This window comes from Salvelinus alpinus, chromosome 15 (assembly GCF_045679555.1).
Source record: "Salvelinus alpinus chromosome 15, SLU_Salpinus.1, whole genome shotgun sequence".
Classification (NCBI taxonomy): domain Eukaryota; kingdom Metazoa; phylum Chordata; class Actinopteri; order Salmoniformes; family Salmonidae; genus Salvelinus; species Salvelinus alpinus.
The window spans coordinates 23,749,313-23,764,805 of NC_092100.1; the positions used below are offsets into that span (position 1 = coordinate 23,749,313).

Genomic DNA, 15,493 nt, shown 5'->3' on the forward strand with positions numbered 1-15,493 from the left:
AAAACGCAGAAAAACTCCTAAAGGCATATTTCATCCCTTGTCACATTGGCTGCCAGCGCTCTAAATGCCAACAGAGGATCTGCTAGCATTCCAGCGCATCGCCCGGCGTCTATTAGACTGAGGGTGTGTGGGAGAAAAGTAGCCATGAGAATCCAGCACTGGTGGAAAATCTGATTTGTTAGTGTCTCTCCCTACTCCTGTAAGGCGTTTTTGGAGTGAGAGTTCTACCATAGAATGGGGCTGACAGAGAGGAAATGACGGCCCATGCTCATATTGTCTCTGTATTTCTATAAATCTGATACACTGAACTGAGTCTGTAGAGATCTGGAGCGGGGTTGATTTTATTTCCCCATCAATGAGTCTAGGCGTTCTCATCTGCCACTGTAGGCCATTGAGTTGATCATGTTTATTATGCATGCATTATGGTAAGTTGGGGTATTACAGATTTCCTAACATTTGTTTTGTTCTTTTTGTCCTGTGTGTCTGTCAATGTGACGAAATACAGTGCCTGTTTTTCTTGTTTTACTTCCCTTTTTCTCTGTCATCTTCTGACAGGAAAATGAGACCAAAACATAAAAACAACCTCTACTCTGCAGTGGTGATTACAATCTCTGCTTCAAGACTCCTGGGGCCTCATTTATCAATATTGTGTAGAAACTATTCTAAAATACTACTTACGAACAGAATTTAGAATGTTTGTACGCATAGAAAAAGTGTCAAACAATCCTACGAGCGTCATACGCACAGGAGATGATAACTGTTGATAAATACCAATTCTTCTCAGTGCTCATGCACAACCTTGGCTATTTGGTTCAAATCAAACTTTATTTGTCACATGCGCCGAATACAACAGGTGTAGACCTTACCGTGAAATGCTTACTTACAAGCCCTTAACCACCAGTGCAGTTCAATAAAGAGTTAAGAAAATATTTACCAAATAAACTAAAATATATATTTTTTTAACACAATAAAATAACAATAACGAGGCTATGTACAGGGGGTACCGGTACTGAGTCAGTGTGCGGAGGTACAGGTCAGTCGAGGTAATTTGTACATGTAGGTAGGGGTGAAGTGACTATGCATAGATAATAAACAGCGAGTAGCAGCAGTGTAAAAACAAATGGGGGGTATCAATGTAAATAGTCCGAGTGGCCATTTGATTAATTGTTAAGCAGTCTTATGGCTTGGGTGTAGAGATTTGACCCAGTGATGGGCCATATGCACTATCCTCTGTAGCGCCTTACGGTTAGATGCCGAGCAGTTGTCATACCAGGCGATGATGCAACCCGTCAGGATGCTCTCGATGGTGCAGCTGTAGAACTTCTTGAGCATCTGGGGACCCATGCCAAATCATTTAAGTCTCCTGAGGGGGAAAAGGTGTCGTCGTGCCCTCTTCACAACTGTCTTGGTGTGTTTGGACCATGATAGTTTGTTGGTGATGTCGACACCAAGGAACTTGAAACTCTCGACCCGCTCCACTACAGCCCCTTTAATGGGGGCCTGTTCGGCCCGCCTTTTCCTGTAGTCCATGATCAGCTCCTTTGTCTTGCTCACATTGAGGGAGAGGTTGTTGTCCTGGCACCACACTGCCAGGTCTCTGACCTACCACTGTTGTGTCGTCAGCAAACTTAATGATAGTTTTGGAGTCTTGTTTGGCCACGCAGTCGTGGGTGAACAGTGACTACCATCTATGGTAAAAATGATCCTTTAAAGCCAGTGGGGAATATACAACGCCGTACCATGAAATAGCCTACAACGGCTCAACCAAAAAAAGCTTAGAACAAAACACTGAGTACAACCAAAAGGTTTCATTTGGCTGCCTCAGTTATATTTTGATCATTAAAAATTCTAATGTAAGTATAAAGCGAGGACCAATTGGGCCATTTCAAGTTGCCTTAGCAATGGAAAATAGAGTTCAAATGAGTAGGCAACACTAACTAATAAGCCATCCATCCTCAACAGCTCCCTCCTGTAGGCCACCACATTGAGCAGTGTTTTTTGCACATCACATAACCTATCACCTGCACATTAGGGGTGGAAACCTTTTCTGTTCATGTATTTGAACTCATTTTGGGATAGTGCTATTATGGTGATGTGGGTGCTGTCTATTGCTCAGTTCATATTTGGGAACCCATTGATGGCAAACCTCTTGACTTCAACCTGTTGTGCGATGGTGTATGGAAATGTTATTTTACAGTTTGTTTTGCTGATGATTGCATCCAAAACATTGGCTCATAGAGGGATGTGAGATGCCGATCTGCAATCTCCCGCAGACACGTGTCCGTTGCCAAAAACGAGAGGGTAGATAGCACTTTGATGTGCATCGGAATGGAATGTTTGCCTTTCTAAAGTAGGTCTTACATCCTCACAAAGATCCTATGAGATTGGTTTTGGGAAACGATATCTGATGAACCAATCTGTACTTTTTGCAAAAAAGTCCCACCTGTCTCTAAAAATGCACTCTTTGCGAAATGCAGCGTGTGCCAAATCTTTCAACAAGATCAGCCATTTCTCACTTGGTTAGGGTTAGGGTCTCACTGTTTTATAGTATTTCAACAGTGGTTTCAATTTCACACGTGCCTCTAATTTAGCAAAATGACTGTACTTTATATTGATTATTATTGTAACAAATGCACTGATATGGTCAAATTATATATAGCCTGTCAAAATATGTTGCATGAATTCACAATGGAAATACAATTCAATCGGCCCACTATCATAATTAGGCCCACTATCATCATAATTAGGCAAACTATCATCATTATTAGGCTCACTATCATAATTTAAAAAGGTCAACATATATATTTTCTTCATTCTGTGTTGTGTGTACGCATGGTCACGTGTGTGTGTACGCATGGTCATGGTTGTGTGTAAATTCACACACACTCAACCAAATGTTTATACTGATAAATCTCACACTTTGGGTGTACATGATCCTACGCATGGATTACGTGCAGATTTGTGCCTAATATATGATTAATAAATGAGGCTCCTGTTGTTAGACCTGGTGTAGACTGTGTTAAATCCTCACCCCTGCTAGGACCTAATCCTTATCTCCTCAATACCAGGTTACGGTTCTAGTATGACTCCGTTTTGTGGCAGTCTCTTTCCCAGCCTCTGAATCCTCCCACTGTGTGTCCTCATACTGTTGGGATGGTAATGGAGATCGCCAGGCCCCATCGACAAGGCCAGATTATCTCCTACTACATCATTGTGATCGGTAGGGAGAAGGTCTCCATAAGACTTAATCACTTACTCACACTGAATTGGACTATAGCTGTGTGTTTTTTAGTTAGACACACAGTTAGTCAGGCCTTCCTGGTGACTCAGTGTGTATTGAAGCAGAGAATCAGCAGTCTGACCAGTAGGAGTGAGAGGGTAGGAGGGGGTGGGGTAATTGGACATATGACTCAGGAAGGGCAGTGTGTCACACAGGTTAGGGGGCGGGACTCTGACAGGGCTATCAGTTAAGGCTGATAGCAAAGGTGGGAGGGGTTAGGGAGTGTGGAGAGAGGGACAACCGTGTCCGCCTGCAAACGCACTGAGGGATTTACATATGAACATATTACTGCAAAACAGATTATTGGTCACACAGTAGTAGAGAAAACAGGTTGGATATTAAGCAGAAGCTGGAGTGTTGTTGGATGCTTACTGGCAGGACATCGTTGCATATGTGTCGTGTTCTAGTTAGAAGGCTGTAACTGTTGACCGTCTCTGAGCGCAGTGTAACTCTCCCTCCCTGTGTGTTCCGTTCAGCTGAGCCCGCTCCACACGAGACCCTCTTGCACTTTGCGGCTCGGCGCGGTCTGCGGAGGGTGGCCCTGTTCCTGCTCGAGCAGCCAGGAGGCAGAGAGGCTCTCAGACTGCCCAACAAGCAGGGCTCTACACCAGTCAGTGTGGCAGAGAAGAGGGGCCACGACCAGCTACAGCAGCTCTTCACTGAGTAAGTACTTAACTGGATCACATACTGTATACTACACACAGGATCTAAACATGAATAACCTTTTAATATCCTTTATTACACTAGTAGTAACCTTCAGATACATTATTATTATGTTTCTATGGGAGTAGGCTGGCTAGCCAATCGTTTCTACTAACCCTGGGACGGACTGTATGATGAAAATCAGAACTTGCTGAACTAACAGTGTCATCATAATATATTCTGCTGTTTTCAGAGTGTTATCTGTGAATGAAAGGCACAGCCCTCTCCACAGCATTTTTTGGCTCTCAACATCGTCACATCTTTACCTTGCACCTCTTCCTCTTTTTTGAACACATACTCTTGCACGCCTATATTCTTCAAGACATTAGCTAGCAAACTAGGATTTGGACTCCAAATCAACGAGAGGTCTTTATGTAACCATGGGAATGGGAGCAGCTCTATGGTTAGGAGGGGCTTGTTGTGGATGTTGAAATGTGTTTGGAGTGTTGGCGGTACACACAGATAAGTAGACAGACCAAGGACAAACTCCGGACTGCTGCTGTAAACAGCTGAAGTCAGCACAGAAATCACCACAGAATCCAACTTTATTTATATGCACTTTGTTAAAGTACATAAAATCAGACTAGTATGAGTCTTTTGTTGTGGGATAAAATCACAAAATGTACCTAGAATTAGGAGTGTGTACGTGCTAGGTGACAGCTCATAGACTGCACAGCGTTCTCGCCGGCTGTGATAGCTGTATGGGACTGTTTTCATGTGCTCTGTGACACATCCGAGCTGTACAAAAACACCAGGCACCACATGTACAAGTGGCGGGAAATAGATGTTCTAGGGTCCTTGTATACAAACTGTCAGAGCTTTATCAGATTTTATCTAGCAGGGGTAGTTCTGTCCTATTGGTAGACGATGAACACACCTCCACTGGCACCTCACCAAACCAGTTTGTTTACCTGTTCCATCAGTGTCCGTGACACGGTGGTGATCTGTTCTCCAGCTGAGCACATATGAGCAACCTCATTACAGAGATCACCTGAGATCATCAGCTTTCTCTATAACATGGAGATTGAGGTGTCACCCAGTCCTTGACAGAGATATGCTAACCTGTGCTGACCAGGAACAGTAAAGAGTTGGCCCAGGGACACTCTCAGGCCACATCAATGGTGTCTCTCGGTCTGTCTGCGTCACACAGGCTGTCCCCTGGGTCACCGGATCCTGGGTGTCTGTCGGCCGTGCCCTGGTTTGGTGGAGGCGGTGAAACCTTATAACCATAGGAAAGAAAAGGGCCTGGTGGGAGCTCCTCGGAGAGTTAGTGTGTGTGTGTTACAGAAGAGAACCAAGCTGTAGCTATTCTCCATACCAGACCAGCATTTTCTTCTTACCTACACTACCTGTCCTCCTTCACCTGGACACCATGCATATCTGTCTGATATTGTTAGGGGAGGCTGTTATGTTTTTGAAGTAGTCCTGAGTTAAGCTGGGAGTAGAGAGATTGAGTCACCTGGCTGCTGGTGTTAAATGCTCTGAGACAGGATTAGTTCAGGTCAGGGAGAAGCAGAGGGCCTGCTGTTATTTGGCACAAGAAAACAGTTAGGTGTCATGACTGAATCCCAACTCACTGGAGACAGCATACATGTGCTAATTCCACCTGCTGACTGTGGGAATAAGTTGGTTAAATTGTATACTAGTAATCTAGTAATAAAGTAGTAAAAGCTCTAACATGCATAGTGCAGTTCTATGTGTTGTTAAGATATCTCCCCTGGATGTGGAGAGAGTTGAGGCTGCCTCCTGGGTGCATTCAGGCCCCACAAAGTACCTCTGTTCTTCCCCCGCCCTGCGTCTTGCCTTTCAGTCCTCACTGAGTGATGTCAGGGGGTTGCCATGGACACCCATTCAGCCCTTTATTGCCCTGCATTGGCACTGAGCGCCATGAGGCAGGTGAGAACAGCCCCAGATCGCATCACTACTGCAGACCTGGCTTCAAATACTATTTGAAATCTTTTAGTGTTTGCTCTAACCTGCCTGGAGTACCATATGGCCGGGGTTTGCCGTTTTTGGGACTGTTCCATTGGTCCAATAAGCCAGGCAAGCTCAATCAAGCACAGATTAAGTATTTTAAATGATTTCAAATACTATTTGAACCTAGGTCTGCACTCCTGTCCCAGGGGCTTCATGGGGCTGGGGCTAGAGGGGGACTTACATACTCCCTAATTCCTTTTGTTTCTAAAGCCCTATTTCCATCAGATTGTTTTGTTGTGTCTCTCACCGGAGTGTACCAGCAGTGACATCATCACCCCTGAGTCAGTTGGGGTCAGTTACACTCATTGTAAGAGAGTAGAACATATGACTCTACCCAGGCAGAGACAGACCCAGAGCCAGCTCAACAGGACAATACACTGCTATAGACGTTTCGTCCCTGCCTGGGTTTACCCATTACAAGACACATTTAGTCTAGAACCATGAAGGAAACTTAATTTTAGCTCAGCCATGTTTGGTCTCTTTTCTTCATTTTTGTTACTCAGTAGAAGTGTTTTCACGTGAGGTAGATTAGAAAGGGAGAGGTAGTGTTTTCTTTTTCAATTCCACTGATACCGTAGAACAATGAATTAAATACCAGAAAGCTGACCGAGTAGAAGTAGCAATACAATGAAGCTGAACCAGTTTGGAGGTTGGCGGTCGATTGATGAAAGGTTTGTAAGTACACCATGTCTCCAGTGCCTTCCTACCCCCGGAATGAACCTGTCATTCACACTAGGTGATATATTATGGGCGTAGGTAGTGGTGCTGAATGCTGAATCAGTGCTATGTGATTTGGCTACCTCTGTTCTGACACGGTGTGCTCTGTTTGTTTTGGGCAGGGTTGAGACCTTGTCAGAGACCCGGATAAAGACGGAGGAGAGGCAGTGTTACCCAGGAGGCCGAGTGCTGCAGCACCACCCTAAACTGAACACATACACCCTGACGGTGGACACGTTGCTAGGGAAACCTCTGCCCAGCCTAAAGGAAGAGGTGGAGGAGCTACAGAAACTCATACAGCGCCACAGAGACAACAAGGTGAGATATATAACTCTGCTTTAAACTCTGTCTGCTTTTAAACCATGTCTGCTTTCATCTCTGTCTGCTTTTAACTCTCACATGTTGTTGCTTTAAATCATGACTTAATTGAGTTATTCCTTGCAGCTCCTAATGGAGCAAAGGGCTCATACAGTGTAGTATGTACTCTCAGATCCTACAACCAAATATTGTGTGCACTAGCTAGCTAATTAATATCTGCCAAAAGACAAAACATGGCCTATTGTGAGTTACCTGTATGCTATCCGTTTGTTTGCTCTGAACGTTTTTTGTACGTCTTATCTTTACAGGAAGTTAATATGTGTGTGTGTGTATAATAAACAGTGTGTGATTTTATTATTTGTGTCATTTGTTATTCACACTGTGTTTCTGTTTGTACTATAGGAAGATCATGTGCTCCAGCAGCAGTCCCCAGATGAGCTGAACACTACAGCAGGATCCAGTGGCATCAGCAACACATCAGCACACTCAGCCACAGAGTCCCAGCCCCCCCACAGCCATGCCCAGCAGCGGAGAGGGGGCGAGACTCCAGCTTTCAGCGCACCATCCTGTGGAGACCAGCAGGAGGAAGCTGATAGAGAGAGGACAGGCGTAATCACTGCCACGCAGGGCAGCAAGGCAGGGCGCTGTAAAAGGAACCAGGAAGAGAAAGAGAAGAGGAGAGCAGAGACTGAGACAGGCGATAAGGCTGTTGCTGCTCCGACAAAGGCTTCACGAGCCATGGGCCACACACAGTCTCAGGAACACACGGAACACACGGAAGCTAAGCATCAGCCCCTGAGGACTACAGGCAGCAGCAGTAGTGGCTGTGGGGACATAAGCGTTCAGAGGACTATGGAAAGGCAGGGCGAGCCTGAGAACATCCAGGAGATGGAATCTGGGGCTCCTGTGGAGAATGGACAGCACGATGGACATAGCGGTGAGGTTGAGGTGGAGTATGCTGAGGCCACTTCTGAATGTACTCTTCAGATTTTGACGGGAGCTGTGAGCCGCCATGAGGCACAAGCTGTAGAGGCACAGGACTCCGAACAAAGACAGGAAACCACTACAGCAGTGACAAGTTATTCTGTGGAACCCGAGTGGGCCGATAACAGCAACCAGACCCGGGTGTCTGAGAGGGGCGGTACAGACGAAAGAAAGACAGAGGCAGGAAACCCCAGCCAAGAGACCAACGGTAGCACTGAGACAACCAGCAGCAGAAGTGGAGAGACTGACACAAACAGCATGAAGAGCCCCATTATGGTGGAGGGAGAGATCAAGAGCAGCCATTCACACGGACCAGGTTACGTTACAGCAAAAGAACCCAGTGAGCAGCAGGTTCTGGATCAGCAAGTTGAGGATACAGTGGAGGTAGTGGCAACCCCACCACAGCCAAGGCAGGACCAGGACGGCACCCACAGCCAGGGCCACGAGACTGGGCAGGAATGTGAGGAACAGCCGTCCACTGACTTAGCCAGCAGAACAGCTGAGGACAGAGAGAGTGGAGAGACCATGGGGCGACAACACTATGATGTCATGGTCCACACATCCTCTTTTGAGGAGGGGGAACTCGTCCAGTCGGTCGGCTGCTCCACAGACAAACTGTCTAAGGAGGGGACAGTCACAGGACAGGAGGCCCCTGGGAAGAAGGTGTCTCTACAGTGGGCATCGTTAGAAGAGGCAGACTCTCTGGCGTGTAGAGAGGAAATAGCAGCCACAGCAGTAGCAGTGGTGGCCGTAGCAGTAGCAGCTGCTGTAGCAAGCCTAGAACAATGCAACTCCAACTCCATGCTGGAGGGAGGCCAGGTACAGGAAGCTGCCGCAGAGATCCAGAGTAAGCATCAGACCGGACCCAAAGACACTGCACGAAGGTCAGGGGTCACGGTGTCTGAGGCCACTGAGAACCTTAGCACCTCAGACAGGGGTCCGACTGTCTCAGCAAGTCCGTTAGAGGAGGATGTGATGGTCAAGAACCCCTCAAAGGGAGCGGATGAGCCTCATGTCAGACAGGGAGAGGAGAACAGTGATCTGTCCAATACCACACGTGGGAGTGAGAATGGAGTGGAGGCCAGACTACCAGGCCTGAGTCTGACACAGGAAGAAAGTGTAGAAGCCAGCAGACAGTGTGCAGACTCCCACTCGCACACGTTGTTACATGATGAAAGGGCTGTGGACAGACAGAGTGCTGAGGTCATATCCTCCTCCTCCTCTATCTCCCCAGAGAGATCCTCAGAGCTGACACATCAGGAGGCCATCCCAGAGAGCCCGACCCCACCAGCCCCACCTGAACATACACATACACCCAGTGACTCGACCCTGACCACCCTTACACACCCAGACAGTGGTACATCCCTGAATCCAGAGCTGACTTCCCCCTTGGAGCTAGACAATGGAACAGGCCTGGATGACGAGCAGTACAGCTCCTCTGTGGAAGTAGTCATTGGCATGTCCTTGGGCCTTCAGTCTTCAGATACACTGGAAAGCCTGGATGGAGTGTGTGTGAGAAAGCTGGATACTAAAGACGAGCATTCTGAAGCTTTAAGACAGCTTGACAAGCCAGTGAAAGGTAAGGCCACATAATAATACACATATAGCTAGTTTGTAGCTAGTTATGGCCCTTTTATATCATGATTTTGCAGTTTTTGTCTTTGTTTCGCTTGCATAGATATTCATTTATTGCTCAAAAAATGCTTTTAGTATACAGTTCAAATTTTTCAAAGAGGAAGATGACTATCGGCACTAGCTGAAATTCAAACAGATTTGGGACATGAGGCTAACCTGAAGCTCATATTTCATTTACATGCACCCTCTACTGCAGGGGTCTCCAACCTTTTCTAGCATCATTTTTTTAATAGCTTTCAAATAGGCACATTCTTCTCTTCTCCCCCTGATCCTTGGTGTAGAAGAGATGTGTTTTCTGTCAATATAACTGGTAAAATAATGGTTAATAAACAACTATAAGAGGCCCCATAAAACTATTTTGTATTTTCTGGAATTCAGTTTTTACTCAGTAGGCCTAACAGCAGAAACATTCCTAGACCGACACGTTCCTCTCTTGTTTAATGCACAATTTAAGGTGAATTACACAAAAAAATCACATTTGTTTAGTTATTTTCCAAGACCTCAAAATTGGTCTTCTGATGCATTGACATTGACTAAGGACATACATTTTCCTGGTTTTAGATTTTTTTACTCTCAATATTACACTTATTCATAGAGAAATAATGAAAATTTATGTTCTGAGTCAATGTCAAAGAAGACCAATTACTTGAAGGTTTTTGGGGAAAGTCTTTCTACCCTCAAGACGGTTATCATTAGCATCATTAACTGGCTACGTGCAGGGTGATAGACAAATGCGCACACCAAACAGACAGATGAGCAATATTGCTGGAAATGAATTGGCAGAATTGGCAGTGTTACGTTTGGCTTTTTAAGCCAAATAGTGGTAACCAGGAGTGGGATAATGTCAATGTGGCTTCGATTGGAAAGTAGCCGGGAGCTTTATGTTTTGGACAGTTTGCGATGGAACGCATGAAAAAAATGCAAGTACTTTCAGAATTGCTTGGCAAGCTATTCATAGTTCGTGTTCTTATCTTGTATTATTTCTTATTGTTGTTGCATTATGGAGAAGGAACCTGCAAGTAAGCATTTCATTGGACGATGTATACCATGCGTATCCCGTACATACGACTAATTAAAAACTTGAAACTTGAGGATGGCTGCGAGCTACTGTTAGCTGGTGATCTACCTGTTGGAGACCCCTGCTCTACTGTATACAGTATCTGAGCCTGGCCCAGCTGCTAAGTTCAGGCCCAGTGTGCATCCCTCAAATGCTGTTGAAGTGCACCGCCTGCTCTGAGGCATAGCACACTGTCGTGTGACTCTGAGCATGTGACCATTAGTTCAGCTATGTGTCAACTGCTGCTAAAGAGAGGCTGTCATTTGTCATGACATTCTGGCGATGTTGAACTACAGAATATTTACGTCAAACAAGTCCCCAAACAGAAACTAGAACAAAATGTAACTTAGCTAAGTCCATAATATTGTCAGCTTCAGTATGTGAATTAGAGAAGCTTGATTTTCAGGAGAAAAATAACATGAGACTCTGGCCTCTGGTCCCTTAGTCAGTCTGAAAAGGTCAAAGGCTCCAGATCAGTCATCTAGAGCGCTGTGTGAATGGAGCTGGCTGTCTATTTATGTATGTCAGTCTGTGTATCCAAGCAACAATACAATGATCTCACCAGACCTTACAGTAGGTTCTGAAAATAGAGGTAGCCTGAATGGTGGTCTTCCACTCGGAGCCCCGGGCCATATCTTGGCAGTCTGTAAGCACATGGCTACGCCCTGGCCCTTTCCCTTCTGATGGGAATATGAAGCAGAATAGATCCTCTACATCTACACTGATGTGGTATAAATAGCAGGGCAGTGTTGACTGATGCTCAGCAACATCATTGTTCCCTAATAGAAATGACTGTGTTTCCCCCCACCTACCTCCTCTCTTCCTGCATGACAGCTGTTTTGTTGTTGCTATCCAAATGGTTGTCAAGGCATAGACCATTTTATACATTAGATACTACTGGTATGATTCATTATTATGAGTTCATATTTTGAGTTCTAATGAAGTTTCATTTACCGAGAGGATTCTGTGTTAGTTTTTCCATAAGGTCATGGCTTGATATTCCTCTTCCTGTGTCATCATACGTATTCCTCTATTCCTTCCTGTGTCATATGTCTCTTACTGTATCTCTCCCCAGACAAAGAAATAGTCTGTCCATCCCAGGCAGAAGAGAAGGAGAAGAAGGAATCCCTCTCAGACACAGCAGACTCTACACTGGTATGTTCATGTGTTTATGAATTTACAGTCCTAGGTTGTTTAATAACTTGGAACATAAGTAAAAACGTACTGTGACTCCAGTTCCCACAAATCAGGGGGAAGTCACATGTAGTTTGATTAATGTAACATTTTTCATGACTGGGAGACTATTTGTTTCTGGGAAGCAGTCTCACCTGACCTCACTAAATAAACCCTTTTTCATGTTTGCCTTCACTTTTGGGGATGTCCGTACAAACATGACGCACTTTTCGGCCTGATAAGTTGAACTCTGTCTTCTAAAAGTCGGGTGGGAAGATATGGGAAGGCTGTGGCCATGCAGTTCACTGTGTGTGTGCACCCATGCCCTGGCCTGAGTGTGCCCTGCCCTGCCCTGTTTAACCAGGAGAAAAGAAAGATGACCTCACTGTATCTTCTCTCCCCTGAGAGGAGTGATATGAGGGGTGAGAAACAAGCCGTAGAGAGGGAGGCAGAAATAATATAGTCTGACAGCAGCAGCAGAAGTGTGAAGGAAGGGAGGGAGAGGAAGTGTCTTATTACCAGCATGATACATCCACACCAGCAGGGCCAGGGCACTGCCCTCCATCACAGCTCTAGCAACATATCTCTTCCTATGGGAAGCCATATTGTTTCATACCATTGGCATTATCGGTTTTTGACCACCTGGTTCTAAAAGGTCACCTTCTATTGTATAGTAGGTATTAGAAACTTGGTGGTTCGAGCCCTGAATGCTGATTGATTGACAGCCATGGTATATCAGACCATTTATTTTTACTGTTCTAATTTCGTTGGTAACCAGTTTATAATAGCAATAAGGCACCTCTGAGGTTGTGGTATATGGCCAATATACTGTACCACGGCTAAGGGGCAGTATCCAGGCACTCCGCGTTGCGTCGTGTTTAAGAACAGCCCTTAGCCGTGGTATATTGGCCGTATACCACAACCCCTCAGGCCTTACTGCTTAATGATGTTATTGTGAGGGACTGACCTTGCAGATGTAGGCAACCTTCCTTTGTGATTGTCTTGTGGTGTTTTGTGTCAGCATAGGCCACAGAGCCTATGTGACTGGGATGATCTCATACTGTATACTTCATTCATGTCATATGCTTCAGCCACAAACACATGGTGTGTGGCACCACTGTTGCAATCACACAAACAATCACACCACAATCTCACAGTGTGCTCGTCATCGACGTTGTTTAGCTTAAACTCTGTCTGCAACTATGATAATTGTCTTTCCTCATGAGGTATTTTAGTATTGTTCAGTTCTAATTTGTTCTGTATTTCTCTCCCCCCCACACTCTGTGAATGTGGCGGAGCTGTGCTGCTCTCATGCTAATCTGGGGAGGGACATGTAGACATATACAGTGCCTTCAGAAAGTAGTTATTTCACATTTTGTTGTGTTACAGCCTGAATTAAAAATGTATCACCGATCTACAGTACACACAATAGCCCATAAGGGCAAAGTGAAGACATGTTTAATTTTTGTTGTGCAAATGTATTGAAAATTAAATACAGAAATATACCTTTGGCAGTGATTACAGCTGTGAGTCTTTCTGGGTAAGTCTCTAAGTGCTTTCCACACCTGGATTGTGCAACATTTGCCCATTATTATTTTCAAAATTCTTCAAGCTCTGTCGATTTGGTTGTTGATCATTGGTAGACAACCATTTTCAAGTCTTGCTATAAATTTTCAAGCAGATTTACAGTACCAGTCAAACGTTTGGACACACCTACTCATTCAAGGGGTTTTCTTTATTTTTACTATTTCTACATTGTAGAATAATAATGAAGACATCGAAACGATGAAATAACACATATTGAATCATGTAGTAACCAAAAAAGTGTTAAACAAATCAAAATATATTTAGATTTTAGATTCTTCAAAGTAGCCACCCTTCGCCTTGATGACAGCTTTGCACACTCTTGGCATTCTCTCAACCAGTTTTGTATTGAGGAAAAAAGTAAATTGCTTTGCCACATTTTTTGCAGTGTTACTTTAGTGACTTGTTGCAAACAGGATGCATTTGGAATAGGTGTATTCTGTACAGGCTTCCTCCTTTTCACTCTATCAATTAGGTTGGTAATGTTAGCTTATAATGTTGTTGATCCATCCTCAGTTCTCCCCTATCACAGCCATAATACACTGTAACTGTTTTAAAACCCTCAAGTCAATTTCCGCTCCCCTGCAGGAATGTAATTAGCATATTATTATTTTTTTATCCCGAAAATTGTTCTTCTCAGACTATTATGACCCCTCTATTATGACCCCTCTATTATGACCCCTCTATTATGACCCCTCTATTATGACCCCTCTATTATGACCCCTCTATTATGACCCCTCTATTATGACCCCTCTATTATGACCCCAACATGTCAGTTGTTTTGCTATAGGATGCCTACAAGCCTCAAAGGACCTGTCTGAAAAAGCCCAGTACCAGTTTAAAAAACTAATGGAAGTATACACTGTGTACAAAACATTAAGAGCATCTTCCTAATATTGAGTTGCTCCCTCTCAGCCTTTTGCCCTCAGAACAGCCTTAATTCATCAGGGCATGGACACAAGGTGTCAAGTGTTCCACAGGGATGCTGGCCCACTAGACGGTTAAAGTCACAATTGGCATCATGGTGAAATCCACCGCATCCATCTCCGGCAACTGAGTTAGGAAGGATGCCTGTATCTTTGTAGTGACTGGGTGTATTAATACACTTTCCATGCTCAAAGGGATATTCAATGTCCATATTTTTTTAACCATCTACCAGTAGGTGCCCTCCTTTGCGAGGCATTGGAAACCCTAACTGGTCTTTGTGGTTGTATCTGTGTTTGAAATTCACTGCTCGACTTAGGGACCCTACAGAAAATTGTTTGTGTGGGGTACAGAGATGAGATAGTCATAAAAAATCTCCTGAACTTATTCAGCTTTTAATTTTTTATTAATTTGGAAACATTTCGAAAAACATAATTCCACTTTGACATTATGCGGTATTGTATGTAGGCCAGTGACAAGAAATATCAGGCTGTAACAGAACATCATTTGGAGAAGGTAAAGGGGTGTAAATACTTTCTGAAGGCACTGTAGACAGGGCCACTATCGCAGCTCTCTCTTGGCCAGACTCCCACCTCCCTACATTGTTAGCATTTGAGAGGAATTACACTAACTCTGGAGCACTCTCTCTTTTAAGAAACTCACACAATGTTGTGTGTAATTGCGGACTATTGTTTTAGTTGCTGAAATCAGTCGTTTTGGATAAAAATGTCATTTTATGTGACGTCGGCGCTCCAGTCTGCCAACACTAGTCGCCGCTCAACTCCATCGTAAATCATGACGTTGAGTTTAACAGGAACAGGAACCTTGACAATTTTTTTTCAATGGTAAATGGCCTGAGTAAACTATCTTATTTATTCACAATCTTTGGTTTCTGCCTCATTGATTATGACAACGTGTCAGAGAGACAGATTGGAGGAGATGCCTGGAATAATAACTTGATGCTTGTCACCAACAGAGAGATGTCTTACATCAACTGGAGCTGCATGTTGGTCGACAGACTGCACCAGAGATTTACATTTGTTTGAAAATGTTGATGACCAAAGTTTTCAACAATACATGATCATACAAAGGAGAATATAGAGCACTTACAGATTCACTATTGATGTTACATTGATGATATA

General features: G+C 44.3%; 1 protein-coding gene across 6 annotated transcripts in view; it reads left to right on the forward strand.

Moving 5' to 3' along the window:
* The window catches only part of LOC139539759 (A-kinase anchor protein 13-like), a 149,900-nt gene that overhangs the window by 77,457 nt on the left and 56,950 nt on the right, over positions 1-15,493 (forward strand). For all 6 annotated transcript variants that reach the window (XM_071343025.1, XM_071343027.1, XM_071343028.1 and 3 more), the window contains exons 5-8: positions 3,757-3,943; positions 6,799-6,994; positions 7,397-9,557; positions 11,746-11,825. In XM_071343025.1, the coding sequence (XP_071199126.1) occupies positions 3,757-3,943; positions 6,799-6,994; positions 7,397-9,557; positions 11,746-11,825 (2,624 nt within the window). The remainder of the gene's footprint in view (positions 1-3,756; positions 3,944-6,798; positions 6,995-7,396; positions 9,558-11,745; positions 11,826-15,493) is intronic.